This window comes from Peromyscus eremicus, chromosome 8a, assembly GCF_949786415.1.
Source record: "Peromyscus eremicus chromosome 8a, PerEre_H2_v1, whole genome shotgun sequence".
In the NCBI taxonomy this organism is placed as follows: domain Eukaryota; kingdom Metazoa; phylum Chordata; class Mammalia; order Rodentia; family Cricetidae; genus Peromyscus; species Peromyscus eremicus.
Window position 1 is genome coordinate 78,778,517 of NC_081423.1, and position 23,812 is coordinate 78,802,328.

The window sequence follows — 23,812 nt, forward strand, 5'->3', positions numbered from 1 at the left end:
CATGGAACCCAGTGGGGACGTATCTCATTGGTAGAATGCTCATCTCCCGTCTGTGAGGCTCTGGGTTCAATTCCAAGGACCTCCCCCCCCCAATAGAATATTTTCTTCTTACAATCCCAGCAGCCCTGGGGAGGCGGGAGCGGGAAGACCAGAAGTTCGGTGATACCTTCCGCTGCAAAGGGAGTTGGAGACCAGCCTTGGCTACGAAGTGCTGTGAGAATTTGCAGGTCCTTGTTTCCAGGGGTCATGCAAATCTCCTGAATTATCAATACAGTTTTGATGTGCTGATGACAGTACCAGGACATACCCCCTGGTGGATCTAAATTTTCCTTTGTGCGAAGAAATGTTGGTTTTTCCAGTGTGGCTATGATGATTTTTTTGTTTGTTTTTGTTTTGTTTTGTTTTTAAATTTAGGGGTCCACCCATGCTCTATCAGCAACACATAACCTCCTTCCTCCCACCTCAAGATCGGGTTTCTCTGTGTAACCCTGACTGTCCTGGAACACACTCTGTAGATCAGGCTGGCTCCAACTTGGAGATCCCCTGCCTCTGCCCCCTTAGGACTGGGATCAAATGCATGAACCACTACCATATCTTCTACATCCGGGTGGCTATGGGTGTCTCTGGCCAGCAAAAGCTAAAAACTGGAACTCTGCCTTGTAAAAAACTGAAAAACTCTCAATCTTTAGGAGAAAACGCTGGTATTTCTGCCCTTCATGATTAGGTAGGCAGCAAGCTTGGTGAAATTCAGGGTAGCAGTGAGGAGACACCTTCCTTTTCAAATGTGATAAAAATCAGGGGAAGTTTCTGTGCTTGGTGACAATTACTAGCAATGTTTGCTGAGAGTGACCAACAGTGTACTACAGGCCTACAGTTTGGAGCAATTCTGGCTTTCATGGGCCCTTCCCCATAAGGGGACTCAAGTTCAAGTTCAGGTTGGTGATAGCCTAGGCTGAGCCCACCCAGAGCTCAAGGTGATCCGTTCCTTATTACAACTAAGCCCTTGGTATAATAGAAAAGTTTGAATTTTCTGCAGGGAAAAAAAAAAAAAAACCCCGGAGAGTTTTAGAAAACTAGAAAATGTAGGATTTCATGTGGGATTGATCTAGGAAAAAGAAAATCTGTAAAGGGAGATTTCTGTAACAAGCCATTTGAATCCACAGCACAATAGGCCCCAACGGAGGGGCCTCGGGCAATTCTAGCGGTTGGGGCACCCCTGCTTTCTCATCCTCTTTAACTTCCAAGGAAATTCAAAGGCCGCAGGGGGCAACTAGGGTCTCGGGCTTTCTTGTCCCTCAATTGTGTGGAAATGTGCTGGGGCCAGGGTCGGTTTCCTGGGCTTCCTGGCCTATGGAGAGGGTGCCAAACAGCAGAAAGGCCTCACAGGATCCCCGCAGCTGATTCATGACCACTTAGCCAGCCTTGGCTTCCCCAGACTGCAGATCCCAGAAAAAGGGGATAAAATTTGTCCTCCTCCTCCCCGCCCCCGCCCACCCCCCACCCCCGCTCCTTTTCCCGTTCCTGCTGTGCCAATCTCTCTCTTCCCCCCCTTTCCCTCCCTCCTTCCCTCTGCCCCTCCCTCCTGCCCCCTTCCTCTCTCCCACCCTTAGTCTATTTCTTGAAGTAAAGCCCTGTGTGCTTGTTTCTTGGTCTCTTTCTCCACCCTTAAACGGAAATCCAGACCCCCTTCCCAGACATCTAGAGGCTCCATTTCCCCTTCAGATACGGACATTGCTTGCGTGCCCTGGGCTGTGGATTGCACGTTTTCTGCGCTCCTTCGGGTCCCCAGCTCCTTGGCTCCGCCTCACCCCTTCTGGGGCCTCCAGAGCCTTCTGGGCTGTGGCTCGGCAGGGTCCCTAGGGAAGGGACCTTGCAGGCACTTCCCTGGGCACAGCGCATTCGGGACAGGAGGGGCATCTACAATGAGCTGGGGCTGCTAGTACCAAGGACCCCAAGCAAAGAACTCCCTGATGCCTATAGTTTTCAGTACCTTCTCCCTCTTCTTCAGAAGCATTCCCGGGTTATCCTCTGAGGAGGCCCTTCCCCCGACTCCCCCCCATCACCAGGAGATGGACACTTTATTGGGAGAGCTTTTTATTCTCTCGTTAAACCTGCCAAAGCGCAGAAGACAGAGAGCCAGGCAGAGAGAGAGAGAGAGAGAGAGAGAGAGAGAGAGAGAGAGAGAGAAGAGAACAGACACACACAGAAAGAAGCACAGACACAGAGACACGCATACAGAGACAGAGACACAGAAAGACAGAAGCACTCACACAGAGACACACAGAGACAGAACGAGAAGGAGAGAAGAGAAGAGGCGGAGCCGGACTCCGGGTCCCCTCTCCCCCTGCAATTTCTGCGGGGAGGATTTTATGAGCTTCTCTCCCCCAGGCCGCAGCCAATCAGCGCTAATGCTCGGGCCCCTGCGTCTCTTGCGTCAGGACGGCCCAGGCTGGCGAATGCAGGCGCCGTGCGAGCTGGGAGCGATTTAAAACGCTTAAGATTCCCCTGGCCTGGGTGGGGAGAGCGAGCTGGGTGCCCCCTAGAACCCCCACCTTCGGCTCCCCATGAGCGGATCATCGGCCCCATGGAGCCTGGCAACTATGCCACCTTGGACGGAGCCAAAGATATGGAAGGCTTGCTGGGAGCCGGAGGGGGTCGGAATCTAGTCCCCCACTCCCCACTGGCTAACCATCCTGCAGCGCCGACGCTGATGCCGACTGTCAATTATGCCCCCCTGGATCTGCCAGGCTCTGCAGAGCCACCAAAGCAGTGCCACCCTTGTCCTGGGGTGCCCCAGGGGGCATCTCCAGCTCCTGTGCCTTATGGCTACTTTGGAGGCGGGTACTACTCTTGCCGAGTGTCCAGGAGCTCACTGAAACCCTGTGCCCAGACGGCCACCCTGGCCACCTACCCTTCGGAAACTCCTGCGCCTGGGGAGGAGTACCCCAGCCGTCCCACCGAGTTTGCCTTCTATCCGGGCTACCCGGGACCTTACCAGCCTATGGCCAGTTACCTGGATGTGTCCGTGGTGCAGACCCTGGGAGCCCCCGGGGAGCCTCGCCACGACTCTCTGCTTCCCGTGGACAGTTACCAGCCGTGGGCCCTGGCCGGTGGCTGGAACAGCCAGATGTGTTGCCAAGGTGAACAGAACCCACCGGGTCCCTTCTGGAAAGCGGCATTTGCAGGTAACTCCTACTCTGGCTCCCCTTGGCTCTGAGCATGGGCTACGCTGGCACTTGCTGGGAAGGAGGTTAGAGGAGAAGGAGGGAGACTTGGGGCTGGTGAGGAGGAGCCTGGGGCTCCTTGGTTGCTCATTAGAACTTTGAAGGAGGGTCCAGGCAGCTAGAGGGCCTGGATGGAGGTCTCAGAGGGTCAGAACGAGGGGCTTCAGTAGGGCGCTAGCTGTATCTTGAGGGTAACCACCCCTCTTCTCTTGCCCCGGGAGGCTCTGGGAGCAGCCTTTCAATATGTCGGGAGAACCTTGGACCTCTGCTGTTGACTGGGGCCTGAGTGTCCCAGCACAACCTCAGTCTAATTCTACACAAAGGCCAAATGACATAATCTAGTGGTTTTGAGGGTGGCGATGAGCGGTGGGATGGGGCTATTGGATGTTTCTTAGAGAATACAACCACTTGCTTTCTTAGATGAGGTTTCCATTTCGAAAGGAAAATTTAGGTTTTCTTCAACTGGGTGGTGTATTGAAGGGTGTGTTTCGGGAGTGTGTGTGTGTGTGTGTGTGTGTGTGTGTGTGTGTGTGTGTGTGTTGAATGGGGGACATAAACCTGTTTTCTCCTGTACATAATTTGCCAATGAAATCAGTAGGAGTGGCTGAGTCTGAAAATGCATGAGACTGGACTGTGATTGTGGACAAAACCCTGACAGGGTGGGTGTGTTTGCAGAGTTCCGATGTGAGGTCAGTGATGGTGGGGATGGCCAACAGAGGCTGAGTGAGTGGCGATCCCAGAATCAGGCAGAATCCAGCAGTATCCCCGTGTGCTTTGGGGGCGCAGAGCCCACGCATAGGATGATCAGGAAGCGCCTGCAGGATGACGTAGCCCTGAGGCTTGCAGGGCCTGGGTCTGCTTGGTTTTGCACTAGAGAGAGGACTGAGCACGCCTTTCCCTCCTTTCTTTTCGCACCACACAGAGCCCAACACCCAGCACCCTCCTGACGGCTGTGCCTTCCGCCGCGGCCGCAAAAAACGCATTCCCTATAGCAAGGGGCAGTTGCGGGAGCTGGAGCGGGAGTATGCCGCCAACAAGTTCATCACCAAGGACAAGAGGCGCAAGATCTCGGCAGCCACCAGCCTCTCTGAACGCCAGATTACCATCTGGTTTCAGAACCGCCGGGTCAAGGAGAAGAAGGTTCTCGCCAAGGTCAAGACCAGCGCTACCCCGTGAACGCCAGAGGGGGTGGGCAGGGGAAGAGGGATTGTTCTGGAGAAACTGGGAGCCTGCCAGGGCCGGGACTGGCAGAGGACTCGGCTGAGGGACCCCAAGAGATGACACCTTTAGCAGGCTACTGAGTTATGGACTGCTCCTCAGGGGCTACCCCGCATGTGTCAGGAGCGTGAGACCTGAAATGACAGTCCCACTCCACCCGGGGTTCCAGAGAACCTGTGTCAGTCATAATCATTCATCCTAATGGCAGTGATAATCTCATAACCAGCACTAGTTGCCATGATAATTAGTTTCATATTTTCTATCTAGAGCTCCGTAGAGCGCTTAGAACCCGCTTTCATGAGTTGAGCTGATTGTGAATAAATATGGAAGAAGATCTTTTTGTAGAACAGTTTCCTCTCAAACCCCTTTCTGTGTGCACCAGCCACCATTCCAGTGGCTGCGGAGGGGGGACGAATGGGGTGGGGGGCAAAGGCAGATTCACCCTTCTGAGGTGTACATGTGATGTGCACTTGGCATTTTTTTTTTTTTCTGAGATGACAGCTGTGCAGGGCAGACCATGTTAATAATGGATGTTTCTCCCTCCTCCCTCCCTACCTCTTCCTTTGGCCTCACATTCCCTGCCAGCCTCCTAGGCTGTGTCCAGTGGGAAGCCCCCATCTCAAATGCTGAGATTTTGCAGTTATGTGAAAATGAGACCAGTGGCCTGATGGGGTCAGAGCCACCAGAACTGAACTAAAAGAGAGGACTTGGCAGGACAGTTAAATTCCCTGGGTACTCTCTCAAACTCCACTTCTCTTAAAAAAATGAGAGATCTGGGCTCTCTGGTGGACCTGACCCAACCAGGATTTGCTGGGCATTTAGGAACCACGTGTAATACTGTGAGGGCTCCTTTACAGGGAAGGGCAGTGTCCCACCCTATTTTCGGGCCTTTTAAAAACACACTAGAATACAGGACAAGAAAGGAAACCAGAAAAGAACGAATGGCCCCTTCCCCACCTTTCCTTACCTTTCCTAATGCTGGAGGAACTTCTCTGCCCTAGGCCTGGAAGAAGGGGAAGACTTTAAAATTTTTTTTTAGTTTTATGTAGAAGGAGAGCACCTGGAAGAAGTGAAGAGACCCAGGATCAGGGTGGAGGGACTGTGGACACCCAGCGCCCAAGTGGCCTCTTTGCCTTTTCACTGCCTGGCTCTGGGGTCCCTGAACACAAGGTGCCCAACGGCACCAATGACCAGGACATAATACAAACCCCTGGAAAACCCAGAGGAGAGTGGTTATTTACAGAAGACAGACACAGAGAGGGTCTCTTTCCTGATGTACTTGGACCCACTATGGCGGGGTGTAGAACTAAACAGGGACCCTGCTCAGCAGAGCCAGCGAGGTTACCTAGGTCACTAAACCTTGGGCTGAGCAGAGGCACTCTACTCTGTAATCCCGCACTGGAGGGATGTGGCTGCATTGAGTTGAGTAGCTATCTAGTAGTGGGTAGTGGCCAGTGTCTCCATGGGGTTTTCCTTTCCAAAAAGGGTTTATGGTTCTCCAAGAAACCATGGGTGAGCCGCTGCAGCCAAGGGAATCCAGTGCATCCTCCTGTGGTCTGGTGGGATTCCAGACCTGGTTCCTCTCCCAGAATGAGGGGGAAGCTGCTCAGATTCTTCTAACTATGTTTACCAAGAAGAAGCCAGGAGTTAGGCATGGTGGTACGTGACTCTAAGTCCAGCTGTGGGATGCGGAGACAGGAGGACTGCAGAAAGTTTGAGATGAAGCCGTCTGGGCAGAATGAGTTCCAGGCCAGTCTGAGCTACATTAAACCACGTTTTCTTATTATTATTATTTTCAGTTTTAAAAGTCAAGATTAGGGAAAAGGAGGGAGAGACACACCATCCCTGCTTCTTGGAGGACAGAATACGTGTGCCCCTCAGAGTTGTAAGGAGCGGTCCATTGTGTCGGAAGTTCCTTTCCATTCCCGCCATGGTCCAGTCTAAGTCCCCAGGTTAGGTTATGAACTCTGCTCAGATCACTCTCTGCCTTCCACATTCCTCACTAGAAGGATAGCTTTTTTTTTTTTTTTTTTTCCCTCAAGACAAGGTTTCTCTTAGCTCTGGTTGCGCTGGATCTTGCTCTGTAGACCAAGCTGGCCTCGAACTCACAGAGATCAGCCTGCCTCCCGAGTGCTGCCTGGCTGGGATAGCTTTTGGAATTATAGGTTCTTAACTCCTTTTGTAATGTTATCCAAACCTGACCAAAGTGGGCAAACCCTTCTCTGGCCAACTTCAGAAAGGGGTGTGATGCTTCAGCGTGGATGGGAATGTGGGAAGTGTGTGGGAACACTGAGGTACGTGACCCCCACTTAGGCCCGGAAAAAGCTGCAAGACTGGCTGCAGTCTCAATGAAGCACGGGTGAAGGTTCTGGACTCCCGGGCTCTGACTTCACCCTTCTACTCTAAGGGGCTTAACATTTCAGAGCCCCTTTACTTTTCGTTGGTACTAATTTCAGAGCAGACAAAAGATTTGGGGGTTTTAAGAGCTTTATTCCGCCACCAACATGATTGAACTATTAAGAAGACAAGCGCTCCCCCTTCCGGTAGACATTTGCCATTTCAGGAGACCGGCCCGCCGCCCAAGGCTTTCCTTCTCCAGCCCTGTTCTCACCCCCCAGCTTCCGGCTTGCAACAGTCTGGGACCTCTGGCCCCCGGGTTTTGAAGGTTCTAGGCCTGTGAAAGCTTCAGGACTCGAAGGCGCCCGGAATTCCAGCAGATGTGTAGGTCTAGCCTCGGATGTGCCCCGGAGGAGGACAGGAAGGGCGAAGAAGAAGAAGGCCGTGAGCGCATTTCTACCATCCCTCAATCTCTTGGTTACGTGGGAATAATAAATTTATTATTATTATTATTATCCTCCAAACATAACCGCTGGCGGCGGGTTTCCTACTTCTTTTTTCCTTATTTGTCTGGAACCTATGCAAGACACATTTAATTTCATTTTTTCCCTAAGTCATTTTAGGGAACCCTTTCTCAAACGTATTTTACACAGTGAATTATTCCCAACCACCACCGACCCGACCACATCGATACCGCTCAGCTATTTATGTGTAACATACAACAAAATGCCTGTGTCTACCCTGACTCACCTGCCGCTGTTCCCTTTCAGTACGAAATACTTGAGGCAACAAAAGCTACAAGGGATTTTGTTTCTTCCTTAAAACACGGAGGAAAAAATGTGTGACCATAACTTCAGACTACACGATCAAAGGGCAAACAAATTGCCCGGGGCACACATTTATAAATCCCGAGAATAACTGGGGAGCCTTTTCATCAACAAGGTGAAATTTTACTCCGAGCAGCTCTGTATACCTTTCCCTCCTCTCCCACCCACATTACTTCCTCCAGCCACGAAACTGGATCCGAATGTAGCTTCTTCGTCTACACCGTCCCCGGCACTATTATCACTTTTAACTACCAAGCAGGTGGATTAGATTTGGCCTCTAGAGATCCAATGATGAGGGGATAGTGGAAAGTGTGTAGACAGGATTTCCGGAAAGCTCTTTTGAATCTAGGTCCCCACCACAGCAAAGCGGAGGATGACCCCCAGGCTCCCAAGTTCCGGCCTTTTACTCCTGCTGGCAAGCACTTCCGGGGGTTGGGGGGGTGGGTGGGAGAACGCTGGTAGGATTGCTGCGGAATGAAAATTGATTTTACCTCTCCTCCACATTCTACTACTGGGGTTTGCTCAAAGGCAGCCCTCACAGGCCGCTCCCCCATCCATCTCGGAAGGGCTGCTGGCTCCCCTCCCCCAGCGCAGAGCGGGTTCCCCGCTCCCCTCCTTTCCTTCATTAAAGTTTTATTCAAGGTTCTAAGTGCTGCACTTTAATTAGGTTTCTTTCGGGGAAAACCGTGCCCCACCCCCACCCCAGTCCCGTCTAATAGGGACCCCAGAGCTACAGTCTCGAATTAAATAAATGAACTCGTTACCGTAAATTTGCCATAAAGCGCCCAGGCGGCTGCGGTGCAGGAGACGGAGGGAGGAGATTTCAGTCGTTTTTGAAAGACATTTATACCATATGCTCACCCACCTGAACAGTCTCTGGGCAGGAGAAGAGAAAGGCCAGGAGCCGCCCACCTCTCCTGCCCAAGAGCGGGGCACCCTCCCCCCTCCCGGCTCTGGCCGGGGCTTGCAGAGAGATTTAAAACATCCAATGGGGAACAGATGCCAGCCTGTCCTTCCTTTCTCGGCTAACAGTTATGGGGACTGGGGGTGGGGGGAGGACACCGAGTGGTCGGAGACGTGAGAGAAAGAATGCCATCATTACCCCTAGGCTCCCCTAAATTGCCCCTGAAACAGGAGGAGCTGCAAAAGAATGCAGTAGCCCCCAGAATTATGGGAAGAGGAAGGGAGCAACTGCCTGTGCTCAGGCTGTGGGGAGGGTCATTGCCATTGAACTTGAAGATCCAGGCTGGTGGTCTCCACTCCCTCCACCCCCACTCTACTAAATGCTTTATGGGGGGAGCAGGGAAAGGCGAGAGGAGAAAGAGGGGGAAAACGCACTTCTCTGGTCTCGAGAAAGAAGGAGGCCCAGTTGGGGCTGGTGCTGGCACGTAGTCGGTTCCAGAGACCTGCTGGAAGCCGCTGCCCCAAATGGCCACAGACCTGAAGAAGCATACGGAGTAGATTCTCCAAACTTCTCTCTGGGCTTGAAGCTGTAAGATGGAGCGCCATTGATTTAACCTCGCCCCAGACTCAGCAAGGAGCAGAGCACCCGGGGCAACCGTAGCTCCGGTTCCTCTCCAAGCCTTAAGGAGTGCGAATCGCTGGGAAGCTGAAATCTTGAGGTAGATGTCTGCAGAATTCGCGGCCCATCACCGCCTTTGCAGAGCGGTCAAGAGTGTTACTCAGCAAGCCCCCCCCCCCCCCTCTACTTGCAAGAGTTTCTCTTCAATAAGGTAAACTATCTCATGGGCTGAGTGCGTTTCCTATGTATCGACATGGGACCTGCCTCTAGAAGTCCTGCAAGAATGTTGCTCAAGAATTTGGAGACATTGGAGGTCTCTGCAATAAGGGGGAAGGCCCCAAAACTTCTCTCAGAGGCAACCTGTCAGTAACTTCTTCTTGCTGACTTTTGGAGAGAGGGATGGTCGTTTGGGCTGAAAGTCACTAAGAAAATGCTTCGAAGTATGCGGGGACATTCTTGGTCTGGGCTACGGAGAGGCTTGCTGGTGACGACAGTATCCCAGGCATGTGGTTTTATGGTTGTCTTTGACTGGATGGAATCTTGGCAAGGGAAAAAAATTAATATTGTTGATGTTGTCACTTGTATTTACAACATTTTATGCCTGTATTGAAAACTAGACAAAAGTTAACAAGGCGAATGATTTTACTGACTCAGCGTTAACAAAAAGCAAGAGGGGAGTGTTGCATCCATCCCCTGGGCCTCTGGCTCCCCTCCCCTCCGAAATGCTCTCTCAGACGTTCCTGTGGGAGCTTCTGAGGAGCAACTGCCAGGGATGCCTTCACCCTGGGCAGTTCTCAAGTGCCTAGTCCTTTCTGTACTGGAACATCGGGAGGCATCGTGGGTAATCGTGGGACATTGGGGCGCTGGTCACCTCCTCGGACCTCCTGCTGCTGACTTAAAGTTTGGGTGGGCAAGTTCATTTGCAGGCACCTGAAGACTTGCTAATACCCCCCTCAAAACAAAACAAGAAAACCCCACCTGGGCTACTTCTCTACTCTTCCTCTGGGGCTATTGTCCTTCACCTTGAAACTCCCTACTGAGTGACACTTTGTAAAATAAAGAAATTGAGGCAACCTTGTGAGTTATTTTATTTGTGCCTCAATGACAGGATCTGGGTGGGGGCATCTTTTAACTTCTAAGCTCCTGGTGTTTACCACCTGACAGAAGAGGAAACCCAGGCTCTTTCCTACCCCCAACCAACTTCTCTCCCTAGACGGTGACAAACACCTGCTTCCCCCTGGAGCCCTCTAGTCCAGGTCACAGAGGGTAGGTGCATTCCAAACACCCTAGACCCTGCCTCACTACGAAACTGGGCAGATTTGTCTAAGTGTGAGCACCACGGGATTAAACACATGGGGCAATTTAGTTCAATCAAGCTTTCATTTCAAGCCCCTAGTGCGTGCAAAGCTTCCAGCCGAGGTGGAAGTCGGGAAAAGACACCTGGGAAGGACAAAGCCTTTCTCTTAGTCTTGTTTAGCTTCGCGGCCAGCTCTTGGGCTGGCATCCCCCAGGCCTGAGGACTACAGTCTATGTTCTCTGTACCGTGAGGTAGAGGGACATGTTTGCAAATTATTACAGTCAGGACAAGTGGAAAACAGGACGGAGACACATACACTGGCATCTGGAGAGGTTTTCCGGGAGAGGCCCTGTTCCAGAAGGATCTGGAAAGGTGCTCAGAATATCGAAAGCGGGAGGAAATGAGTGAGGAAAAATTCAGAAGAGGCAGGAAACTGCAGGGCCTAGGAGGAGACCAGTGTAAAACCTCCCTCTCTGGACAGAGGTCAGGGGTGGGTATCTATCTCCCAGGGGCCTGGATCCAGGGCAAAGCCTGACACTAGATACCCCCTGGCCCAGACCGACTTTGACCATCTCCACTGCACTCAGGCAGGCATTTGCGTAGCAATCCTGTAAGGCTCGAGACACGGGTTAGCGGAGTTCGGACCCATCCTAGGGCCCTCAGTTCACTTGACCCTAGGCGAGTCCAGCCTATGTCACCCACCCCCCACCCCCCCAGAGCTCCTTGCCAGAGACCTGCGCCCAGCCTTTGTCTGGTGCAATGGTTTAAGTTCGCTCCCCCTCCCCCTCCAAGCAGGGTTTTGTCATTGAACTTGAGCCAAGCTGTAAACATTCCTTTAGCCCTTCGGGAGCGCGACGAGAAAGCCGAGCCAGCGGGTGGAGGGGAAAGGAGAGGATGGGGCTCTGGAAGGACCTGGAACGCTAGAGACCTGGCCTCTCCCACTAAACCATCGGTTGCTTTATTAAAAGGAACTTGTGGTCCTGGTCTTCTCGAAAACGTACGGGGTCTGAGTGTAAACACCCAACCGTTGAGGCCCTAGAGCAAACGAGCCGGTGCGTTAGGCTCCGCGGAATCTTGAACACTCTCTGTTCCCGGTAGTTTACCTTGGGTTAGGCCGTCAGCACCCCCCTCCCCCCAGTATCTTTCCCGCGATCAAGATAAACACGTGCATAAATAACAAAGGATTAACAGCTCCAGCCAGCGCGCGATCAGAGGTGGGTCACCCTGCTGCGCGGTCCTTGCCTTCCCAGTCCCCGCCGCGTGGGTCCCCGCAGCCCGCAGAGCGACAGCCGAACCCCGCCGGTGCTCGATCTTCGACTTGGGACCAGGATGCGGAAGCTCGGGCAACCCAGAGTCTCCCTCCTCCCGCGGTGGAACCTCGGCCGCTGCAGCCGGGGGACCCGGGAAAAAGCGCGTCTTGCCCACAGACCTGCTGAGAGCGGAGACCGGGGACTGGCGAGCGGCCTTTGGAACTGGTAGTAGCTGTGACTGCTTTGTTCTGTTAAATTTAGTTTTAGGAATTCCTGATCCTGGAACCCCAAGGCGAGCAGGCGTCTGCGGTAGGACGAGGGGATGTTTACTGACTGTGGAATGCGGGGGTAGAAGGCGGCCCCGGGCGAGCTGCGGGCGGGGAGAGCCGGGCTGGCCTGCAGGTCTGATGTGGCTGGGATGGGGTCCGTGCCCAGGAGTCCCTTCCAGGAACTCCCCAAGGCCCACCAAGGAGACGCCAGATCCCGTCAACCGATGCAAAGCTTCCGGCCCTTCCATTTAGGACTAGGGAAGAATGCCGGGAGGCAAGTCCTCACTGGCAAATGGTTAGTGGCCCGAGGGAATTATCCGGATAATTGTTGTTGATGGTTTCTCTCCCAGTTACCTGCTATAAGATATGCTTGGGACAAAGGGCTGGTTATTTTAATCCTCTCCCCCGCAACCCTGGCTCTCCAGGCCGGGAAAGAATTAAGCCAGCCCCTCTCCCTTTGTCTTGACCTTGGGAGTTTAAGGGGGGGGCGGGGGGAGGACTAGGGTCAAGTTCACTTTTCGTAATTTATCTTTCGACGAAATCAAGCCACTGGTTTCATTCCAGTCCGGGAGGGGGGCGCCTAATAGTGACGTCGTGTTGGGGGGGGCTTTTGAGAGAGCTTTTCCATTTTAATTTATTGTTCCGTTCTCATCCTCCCCCAGCCCAGTGCTATGGAGGAGACATAATTCAATACGCGACAAATTAGTCTAATTGGAAAAAGTACGTGTAAAAACGTGTCTTAAATTAGGCACTTGGCTGGTTTTGTGTTTTTTCGGTGCCAGACGTTCATCAGTGTTAGGCATTTCTCAAGGTTAGGCGTTTACAGTGCTGGGCACCATCATTTCTGCCGAGACCAGTTTAGATGAAAAAAAACATCCTAACTGCTTCCCCCGGAAGATGCAGACTACACACAATAGAGTAAATTTCCACAATGTTCTTGGTCATTAAAAAAAAAAGTCAAAGTAAAAAACGAAACAGAAATAAAGTTGTACCCCAGATCACACCCGCCAGCACCACACAAATAGAAAACGGGACAGAAACTTCCTTCTGTCGGTGCCCACGGTCTATTCTGCAGCCACACTGTTACTAGCTAGTTTTTGATCTCCCATTCCTATGCTCCGACGCGCAGGGCTCTGCATCCAAGCTTGTTTGAAAACTTGCATTTCCCAGGCCATAATGAGCTTCCCAGGTTGCTGCAGTTTCTAAGTAGTACTTACAAATTGCATAAAATCATTGAACGGAATTGTCAGGCTCTAAGAAATCGATTTCACCAGTGCTGTTCGTTTAGGTGGTGCCTATACTAAAAAAAACCCAGCTTCTTCCTCCTGTTGATGGACAGAGCAACTCATTCCAGCAGTCAAGACTTGGAAAAGTATTAGACACTACAAAGAAACTAAAACCTGTCCCATAAACTGCCACGGAAGTTTCCAAAGCTTAATCTCCCTCCTGTTTTTGCTGCTCCCTTTTCTGTGTACAAGTGTATTTCAAAATCGAATTTTGTGTGACTTTTGGTATTTTGCTCTTTAAACTTAATCTTAAATTAAGAACATTTCCCAGTGTTTGAAACTAAATATGTTTCAAAATCCTGGCTTTAACAGTTTTGCAATATTTAATCCTCTAGATGTGCCATCAAAAAAAACATTTCTTTACTGGGTATGTAACTCGGATAGAGTGCTCACCTAGCATGCTCAAGGCCCTGGGTTTTATCCTAAAAAACAAACAAACAAACAAACAAAAGTAATGCAGTGTTTAATTGTTAGGCACTTGGATTGTTTCCACATTTACTTTTTTTCCTCTTTGAGACCTGTCCACAGTCTAGCCTAGTTGGCCAGTTCCTACATGGATTTTAAAAGTAATCCACAAGAAGAAAATTGTCCCCTTACTATGTTTGGTGGGTTGATGAGAGTTGAATCCCATTGGAACAGAGTGCTTTGAAATTACTAGGTTACAATTTCTCGGTATTTCTCAGGAGACAGGAAGGGGACTTTCTGAAGCACTCCATGAAGATACCCCGTGTTTTGTTTGATAACAGTGGCGGTTATGTATCCTGGAGGCAAAAATTCATGAAGCAGAGCACCAAGAATTTTTGCTTTTTGCTTCTCGGGTTTTAAAACCTCTCTTGTAGGGCCCCCCAAAGCTTGGGTCTGTTTACCTCGGAAGAAGGCAATGCCGGAAGTAGGTGGAGGAAGTGAATAATGGGGTGGAGATCAGTCCAAGCTAGATGGTTCACCCCCTGCTAGGGTGTTATCTTTCTTTCATAGAGATCAAAATATTTACCATAAGTAAATATTTGTCCCTTAGTGTAGAGAGGAAAAGAGAGAGAGGGAGGAGGAGGCAGAGGAAGGGAGAGAGAGAGAGAGAGAGAGAGAGAGAGAGAGAGAGAGAGAGAGAGAGAGACCGAGCACAGGAGTTTTCCCCCTCCCACACCAGTGGTAACACTCACAAGTGGAGAGGCCCCCCCTCCCCCTTTGATGAAATAGAGGGTTTCATGCAGTTGAACCTCAAATTCTGATTCCCCTGCTTCAGCCTCCTGAGTTCTGGGCTTGCAAATGTGAGCCTCCCATTCCCAGCTAGACTTTCTTATTACAGTTGCACTCTTGTGGCTTTGAGCTCCCTAGTGAGTGGAGCAGGGCGGAATGGAAGAGAAATCGTAATATTGACAGGCAGCTGCTGGTGTCACATTGCCGTGTAAAATAAAGGTGGTTTTATCCACATGTACCAATAAACACACCACAGAGCTACTAACCCTGACCTCTAGGTTCAGCCTGGAGGTTTAGCTAGTGGAAGACTATGTGCCTTAGCGTGCCCAGGACCCTTGGTTCACACCTCAGCAAATGCGGAGGGTTGCTGCAGGCTCATTTTGCATGTGTTTTATAGTATTCCAGGGATAATGATGACCCAGAGCCAGGGGAGTGGAGCAGAGCTTGAAGCCTGAGTCTGCTTTGTTGGCACTGGCTCATGTGGTTAGAGATGCCTTGTGATGGACGGAATGCAGGCTTCATTCTTGCAATGCTGAGGAGGAGAAGGAGGAGGCCACTTCCTGTTTGGCACAGGTAAGTGGCTGTTAAAGTCACTTTTCATTTTCCTTTCCAGGGCTAACGATTTACATTGTCATCTTACTCCATTTTCATTAAGGGTCAAGACAAAGTTGGCTTTTTAAGTTTTATGAGAAAGAATATCAGAAATGACTTTCAGTGTTGAAAACAAAGGTCCATCAATGGAGCTGGTGGGGGGAACTCGGTTGGTACAGTGCTTGCCTAGCATGCATGAGGCTCTGGGTTCAACCCCCAATACCACTATATATCCCTAACCCACACATGCGTGTGCACGTGTGCGTACACACACACACACACACACACACACACACACACACACACATTGGGTGTCTTTATTCTTTAAAAGCCCCCTCCCTTTTCTGAGGCATGACGCTAGTACACAGTAATTTTAAGTGTGTGGCTTCACGGATATTTACCTATGAATATTTACCCACATAATCACAGTTCAGTACAAAATCCAGAACGTTTCCTGGCCCCTAATCATGCTGCCTTGCCCCTTTGCAGTATAATATTCCAGAGGTAACAGCAATTCCTATTTCTGCTGCCATTGGTTTGTTTTGCCTGTCCTTACATTTTTGGTGTGTGTATGTGCCTGCCCTCACCTCACTGGCCCTGTGACTACTCTTGAACATGTCTTTTGGCACCTAAATCTGCTCATTTACTAGAGAAAGTCTATATTATACAGTACCTAAATTTAACCTCAATAGCTAGGTGGTGTTCCAAGAGTCAGGTCATCTATCTATACACCACTCGATTTTCCACAGCTGTCAGATTTAGGAGATGGAAGCATCCACAGACCAGAGGATCTGATTGCATTGACTTTGGTTTCTGTGATGGGTTTTTAAGTCTTGTTCAATGACGTCATCATCCCCTGGATTTTCTGACAGCAGAACATCGAGATACTCAGCTGGGGTAATTCTTAGTCTTCCACTGACCCAGTCCCAGGTGGGTCACAGTCTCAGCTATCCATGCCTCTGTAAATTACCCCAAACTCCCCCCAAAAGTCAGTGAGATGGGCTGCCTGACTGAGATCAGTGGTCAGGGTTAGCAGGGACCAGGGATCTAAGGGTTAGTGCCTGAAGATGGAATTTGTTTTCCTGAGTCCCGATTTGGAAGCTCAGTTGAGTCTTAGAAAATTTATTACCTCATGGTCTTGTTAACAAGAATCGATCTATCTTCCCAGGCAAAAATTTCCATTACTGGTGACAGGTGCCTGGAGCCAGCTTATTAAAAACCATCATTTCAACCCCTAAAGCAAATGTGCCCCAGTATATTTGGAACAGAATGCTAATTTCCAGCTTTGTGGCATCATCTAGGACACGGCGGAGCTCAGGAGGCATTTTAATAGTCAAGAGGAAAACAAAACAAGACAAAACCCAGGCCTCATCTTCAGCTACATTCTGGATCCAAGCCGCTTGAGGGTCTGCCTTTATTCTCCAGGCTGCACCCACCTTCTGGCCGGTTAGCACAGTTCAAAGCTCTCATCTGCTGCCTTGGGTTGGCTCTGGAGACTCTTTTCTCATTGATAGGCAGTGGCAGTGTGGATAGAATGAGCCCTGTCCTTCCTTCAAGCTGGTGGGTTGAATTCATGTCCTGAGTGAGAAAAGCCCTCTGATACACTTCGTAGCCTAGGATGATCTTCCTGTTTCTATCTCTTCAATCTGGGATGTGCCACCATACACAGTTTACGGGCTACTGAGCATCAAACCCAGGACTTTGTGCATGCTAGGCAAGCTTTCTACCAACTTTGCTACATCTCCTGCTAGGTTCTTATCTTTCTAAGTATCTCCAGTGTTCCTGTGTACATTTACATCTTTTATATTAGGTGGTACAGCGGGGTGGGTGCATCAAGAGAAAAGGAATCTGCCCATTTCACAGAGGCTGAACGGACACTTGGAGGCAGTTTTTTGTGGTTGGAGGCTAGAGGACCTGAACTCACTGGCTCTAGTTCCAAACTCCCTCACGGCCCCTGGAAGCATGCAGTGGGTGAAGGGACAGACTTGGGGAGATACTGTGTGGAGATCTTGTAGGAATCAGAAAACTTTCACACGCCAGAAGCTCTGTGCCCTGTTCTGGTCTTCCAAGAGACCTTTTTGGAAAACTTACCCAAATTATTAGCAAACTTCCTGTGTCACTCAGGCCAAATAAAAGGGAAATTTTAGGGAAATCAGCTGAATGACCTGGTTAAGAATTAATCTTGGGGGCTGGAGAGATGGCTCAGAGGTTAAGAGCACTGACTGCTCTTCCACAGGTCCTGAGTTCAATTCCCAGCAACCACATGGTGGCTCACAACCATCTGTAATGAGATCTGGCACCCTCTTCTGTATACATAATAAATAAATAAATCTTTAAAAAAAAAAAGAATTAATCTTATGGTGACTAAGGACGTAGCTCAGCGGCAGAGCAATTGCCTAGAATCCAGAAGATTGTGGAATTCATCCCCGCCTCCAAAAAAAAAAAAAAAAAAAAAAAAAAGAAGAAGGAAAGAAAGAAAAGAATGTTTTCACCTGACTGTGGGTAAATGGCTCACCTGAAATGCTTAGGGGTGGGGCTGGCGTTGTCAATGAGTGAGTGGTGTAGGAACTGCCCAGCAGGTGCAAGGCTCTTGGTTTGATCCTGGGCACTACCGACCAGATGAAGTAAAAACAAGACACAGACTCTAACGTTCTTGGTGTTGAACCTGGGGGTGAAGTTCAGCAGTGCAGCCTTTAAAAGGTAGAGCAGGAGGATCAGACATTGAAAGGGGCCTTGGCTACAGGACACGCTACAGCAAGACAGCACCAGGGAGGAGGGTGCTGGGTCAGTCAGTACAGTGTGAGCCTTGACCCCCAAAACTTGCATAAAGGAGTCAGGCATGGTAGCAGCAGGGTGGGTGGGGAGGAGACAGGTGAATCCCTGGGGCTCACTGGCTGGCCGGTATGGACAAGATAAATCATGCAGACGTTTACACACCAAGTTTGAAGGGAGCGTGCAGGGACAGACATGATAGTGTTGGGGAACCCCCTGAAAGATAAAGCCAAATGTCTGTTTGTATCATGACAAAATGTCCCCGAGTTTTGTATTTTGGTTTCTGTCTTTTTTGTTTTTGTTTTTCAAGACATGGTTTCTCTGTGTAGCCCTGGCTGTCCTAGAACTCACTCTATAAATCAGACTGGCCTTGAACTCACAGAGATCCACCTGCCTATGCCTCCCGAGTGCTGGGATTAAAGATGTGCACCACCACCACTACCCAGCTTGATCTCTGTCTTAATGAGCAACATGCATACAGTTGTCACAGAATCTGGTATTTCACAAAGCTTTTGGCTGATTTCATGGACTCATACGGTTTGTTTGTTTATATAAAACCAGCCTATAAAGTTTGATTTTTCTTTTTCACATTTTTGATTTATTAATTTTATGTGTGTTTTGCCTACATACATGTGTGTAACATGTGCATGCTTGGTGCCCACAAGGTCAGAACCGGGCATCAAATCCTCAGGAACTGGAGTTAGTTAGGTTAGGAGCCATCAAGTGGGTGCTGGGAACCAAACCTGGGTCCTCTGCAAGAGCAGTCAGTGCTCTTAACCTCTGAGCCATCTGTCCAGCCTCCTGGGTTTTCTTTTTTGTTTGTGGGGGGCGGGGTGCTGAGGATTGTAACAAGAACCTGCACAAGCCAGAAAAACATTCTACTAGAGAGTAATTGAGCATTCAGCTGTTTGTTGGTGTCACGTGGTTTCAGGCTTGGGAGAGCTGAAAACTCAGTGTTGGGAACCCTCAGGGGTGTAGTATATTCAGGTAACAAAAGCAGTGTTGTGGGCCAGCAAGATGGCTCAGTGCATAAAGGAGCTTGCTACACCAAGCCTGATGACCCGGGTTCAATCCTCAGAACACACGGAGTGGAGAGAACCTACTCCTGCAAGTTATCTTCTGTCGGCCACATGTACTGCATGGCAGGAGCGTGCACACACACACACACACACACACACACACACACACACAAATAAGCAAACAAAGCCTGGTGCCTTGTTCCTTCCCAGGTTGGCTCAAGGTGGTAGTTCCTTTGGCTTTCTGGGAGGGGCCACTTCCTGGACCTCAGACCAAGAAATAGCAGTTTGTCATCCCCAGCAGTAAGACTCCCTGGGAAACAAAGGCTTCCCTTACCTCTGAGCATCAAGGCTTCCGTAGGTGGGGCAGTGGCAGGGTGGTGTGTGTGTGTGTGTGTGTGTGTGTGTGTGTGTGTGTGTGTATGTGTGTGTGTCTCCCACAGCTCAGGTATGAGCCACTAGAGAAGCTGGTGCATTTCCTAGATGACCTGGATGGTGGAAGCGAGCCTTTCCCCCATAAAGACATTTTATTTGTCCCTAAGACTTGTTTGGAATCATCTCACTGTGTCCCATGTGCTATTTTTACTCTGTTTCCAAGACCCACATTCACTTTTGGCACAGCTGGTGGGTGAAAGTGTGATTCTGGCTGAGATGTCTGCTGCCAACTTGGCAAGGGTTTCCCGAGGCTGGTCTGAGGGTGCTGGTTCTGCGAAAAAGAAAGAGGTTGAAGAAGCTTGTCTCAGAGCTTAAGCCACACCCGATTCATCCCCTCAAGAAACTACCAGGCTGCCGGAAAGTCTGGGGAGGACGAGGGGGGGGGGAAGCATTGGCCTCCTCCTCTCCCCTCCTCCCTCTCTCTCTCCCCCTCTCTCTCCCTCCCTTCCTCCTCCCTCCCTTCACCCTCTCTCTCTCCCTCTCTCTTTCTTTCTTTCTTTCTTTCTTTCTTTCTTTCTTTCTTTCTTTCTTTCTTTCTTTCTTTCTTTCTTTCTTTCTGTTTTTTCAAGATGGGGTTTCTCTGTGTAGCCCAGGCCATCCTGGAACTGCTTTGTAGACCTCTTGAACTCACAGAGATCCACCTGCCTTTGTTTCCTGAGTGCTGGGATTAAAGGCATTTGCTACCACCACCTGGCTTCCCCTCCATTTAAAAAAAGATTTAGTTGGGCCTTGTGGTGGTGGTGTACTGCTTTAATCCCAGCACTCCGAGGCAGGAGGATCTCTGAGTTCAAGGCCAGCCTGGTCTACAGAGTGAGTTCCGGGACAACCAAGATGACACAGAGAAACCCTGTCTGGAAAAACAAAAATAAATAAATAAATAATAAAAAAGACTTAATTATTTTTATTGTGTGTATCTGTAAGTACTTGTGTGTGTGTGTATCTGTGAGTACCTGTGTGTGTGTATCTGTGAGTACCTGTGTGTGTATATCTGTGAGTACCTGTATGTATATCTGTGAGTATCTGTGTGTGTATCTGAGTACCTGTGTGTGTGTATCTGTGAGTACCTGTGTGTGTATATCTGTGAGTACCTGTGTGTGTGTATCTGTGAGTACCTGTGTGTGTGTGTATATCTGTGAGTACCTGTGTGTGTATATCTGTGAGTACCTGTGCGTGTATATCTGTGAGTACCTGTGCATGTATATCTGTAAGTACCTCTGTGTGTGTATCTGTGAGTACCTGTGTGTGTGTATCTGTGAGTACCTGTGTGTGTGTATCTGTGAGTACCTGTGTGTGTATATCTGTGAGTATCTGTGTGTGTATATCTGTGAGTACCTGTGTGTGTATATCTGTGAGTACCTGTGTGTGTGTATCTGTGAGTACCTGTGTGTGTATATCTGTGAGTACCTGTGTGTGTGTGTGTGTGTGTGTGTGTGTGTGTGTATGCACCACACCCACCGCTGGTGCCTGTGGAGGTGAGAAGAGGGCATTGTGTCTCTCTGGCACTGTAGTAGGTTGTGAGCTGGGAACCTGACCTGGGTCCTCTGAAGAACAGTACCTGCTCTTAACTGCAGAGCCGGCTTTCCATCCCCTCCCCCTCCTCTTTGAATCTCTGAAGAGGGAGCCCCAGTAATGATACTTTCTGTGTCAAAGTACTCCCAAGAGAGTTTTCCACCCTGGACAGCTCTCTCACCCTCCCTTCCTCTTTAAGGAAGAGTCCTAGCTGACCTGGAACTCACGTGCACCACTGTGCCTAGCTGGCCACTCTTAGTGACAAGGTTTCACATAACCCAGCTGGCCTCTGAGTCTTTGTGTGGCTGAGGATGAACTTGAACTTGTGATCCTCCTGCCTGCACCTCCTGAGTGCTGGGGTGACAGGTGTGTGCCTCTGCGCCCCATTTATGTGGTGCTGGGGATCTGATCCACGGTTTGGTACATGCTAGGTAGGCAAGCCCTCCACCAACCAAGCCAGATCCTCAGCCCTATTCAAGGTTTTTAATGTTTTGTTTTGTTTTTAAATGTATTTTTCAGTTAGTGGACAAAAGGATGGGCTTCGGGCATACATCATGGCACCTTGCTCATATTCAGAATACCACAGCTCTCTCCTTCCCTCTCTGGTCTCCCACTGTTAGTTTTGTTTCATTTGTTTGTTTGTTCTGGAGATTGAGGTCAGGGCCTTCCGAGAAGCATGGTGATGTGCCTGTAATCTCATACTCTGGAGGCTGAGGCAGGAAGATTACAAGTTCGAGACCAGCCCAGCTTACAAACTGAGACCTTTCTCAGAAAAGGAATTAAGGCTGTGAGCATCCTAAGTACATACCCTTACTACCGACAGTATCAGATCCACTGGAACTGGAGTTATAGACAGTTGTGAGCTGCCGTGTGGGTGCTGGGAATTGAACTTAGGTCCCCTGGAAGAGCAGCCAGTGCTCTTACTGTGTGTGTGTGTGTGTGTGTGTGTGTGTGTGTGTGTGTGTGTGTGTACATGTGTGTTCAGGTGTCTGAGGAGGCCAGAAGAGGCCTTTAGATTCCTTGGAGCTGGAATCACAGATGGTTATGAGCTACACGACATGGATGCTGGGAACCGAACTAGAAGCCTCTGGAAAAGCAGCAAGTGCTCTTAACCACTGAGACATCTCTCCAGCCTGTCTTGACCATTCTTACAAGACACAGTGCCACCAACATCCTTACTTTCTCCTCCTGGTGGGACTCTCCTGTGGTCCCTCCCTGCCTGATCACAGTTAATTCCATCAACTGCAGAGTAGACTGAAGAGAAAGCTATTCCTGTTGCTGGCAGGGAGCTTCAAGGAAGAGGACCAGCTTCTGTGGAGTGCTGGGAGTTTTCTTTGCCATGCTGTTCCAGAGAGGCATTTGAGGCCCAGTGAGAGGTTCTGACCTCTTGGGTCTTCTTTAATCAGCCTGCACAGTTTGCTGACTTGCCTTGAGGGTCATGAGTCTGGCACAGTGACAGCCTTGGTAGATGTTGCATGAACATTGGTTGGATGAATAAATAATGAGCAGAGAAATACAGCCACAGTCACTGCCAACTGAAGCTCTATCCCAAAGTGAAACTATAAAGTTCCTTTTATAATAAAGCAGCGGTTTATTTGATATGTGGTTCCTTTCACTGGCCACCGAGAGGTAAGCTGTTTGCGCTATGCATGTCCTACAGCATGACAAAATGCTCCCCTGTCACCACGATTCTTATCCTCCCCAGTGTCCCCTCCTCTAAGGCCCCAAGCATAAAGCCTGAACTGTGCATTGTCCTCCCCAAGACTGTAAAGGAGAAAGTCTCTTGTTTCCAGGGTAACCATACGTGATCTAAGGTTTTTAATTGTTTGCAATGTTTTCACTAACATGCCACTTACTCCTCTAATGATGTGAGACATTTCTTATCTGCATTGTGCAGTTGAGTAACCTTTGAGCTAATGAGGTAAAATCGGGATTCCACACAGATTGTTGATACTAGTTCTCTGTGCATGGCGCCTCTCCAGGTATACCCTCTGCCAACCCCCTAGGATTCCATCTTTCACTTCCTTGTGTGTGCCAGGATCTTCTTACCTCTGGGTTTTGTCTACATGAAACCCCCATTTCCAGAACTCGGTGTGATTGGCATCACATCTGATCTTCAAAGTTCAGCTCCGACACCGCATCTGCCATGAGCCCTTTGGCTGGAGTAAATATTCTTTTGTGAACGGTTATTTGAGGATGAGCCTAACAGGCTCTGTCATGGGACCGTCAGACCTTTGGGAATGGGAATTGTGTCTCATTTGCTAGGGTAGGTTCCAAAGTGCCCAGCATGGTGTCTGTCACATAGTAGTGATTCAATAAACACTTACCAATATCATCATGTTTTCATTATGAAGTGAAAAAATATGTAGAGTGGTTTATTTTATTTTATTTTCTGGTTTTTTGAAACAGGGTTTCTTTGTGTAGCCTTGGCTGTCCTGGAACTAGTCAGTAGACCAGGCTGGGCTAGAACTCACAGAGATCTGCCTGCCTCTGCCTCCCGAGTGCTGGGATTAAAGGTGTATTCCACTACCACCTGGTATTTTTTAGATTTTTTTTTTAAGATTTATTTATTTATTATGTATACAGCATGTATCCCTGCAGGCCAGAAGAGGGCACTAGATCTCATTACAGATGGTTGTGAGCCACCATGTGGTTGCTGGGAATTGAACTTGGGACCTCTGGAAGAGCAGTCAGTGCTCTTAACCTCTGAGCCATCTCTCCAGTCCCTAGATTTATTTTTATGTGTATAAATATTTTGCCTACATGCATGTTGGTGTACCATAGTCAGTCTTTCTTTGGGAGTACCAGACCCCAAATACTGACATGGGGACTTATTATTAATTATGAAAGCTTGACCTTTGGCCTAGGCTTGTTCTCAACTAGCTCTTACAACTTACATTAACCTGTTTCTACTAATCTACATTCTGCCATATAGCTCTTTCCTTCTCCATTTTCCTCCATGTCTGACTTTCTCAATGTCTCTGACATCTCCTACGTGCCTCAGATTCTTCTCCAGTTCCTCTCTCTCCCTGGAAGTCCCGCCTATTCTCTCCTGACTAGCTATT

The 23,812-nt window shown here is 49.5% G+C and overlaps 1 protein-coding gene across 1 annotated transcript; it reads left to right on the plus strand.

Annotated features, from left to right (window-relative positions):
- The first annotated feature begins 2,523 nt into the window (after positions 1-2,523).
- Positions 2,524-4,424, plus strand: Hoxb13 (homeobox B13). Its single transcript, XM_059269641.1, has 2 exons — positions 2,524-3,185; positions 4,147-4,424. The coding sequence occupies exons 1-2, from the start codon at positions 2,585-2,587 to the stop codon at positions 4,398-4,400; spliced, it is 855 nt and encodes a 284-aa protein (XP_059125624.1). The 5' UTR covers positions 2,524-2,584; the 3' UTR covers positions 4,401-4,424.
- The last annotated feature ends 19,388 nt before the right edge of the window (positions 4,425-23,812 follow it).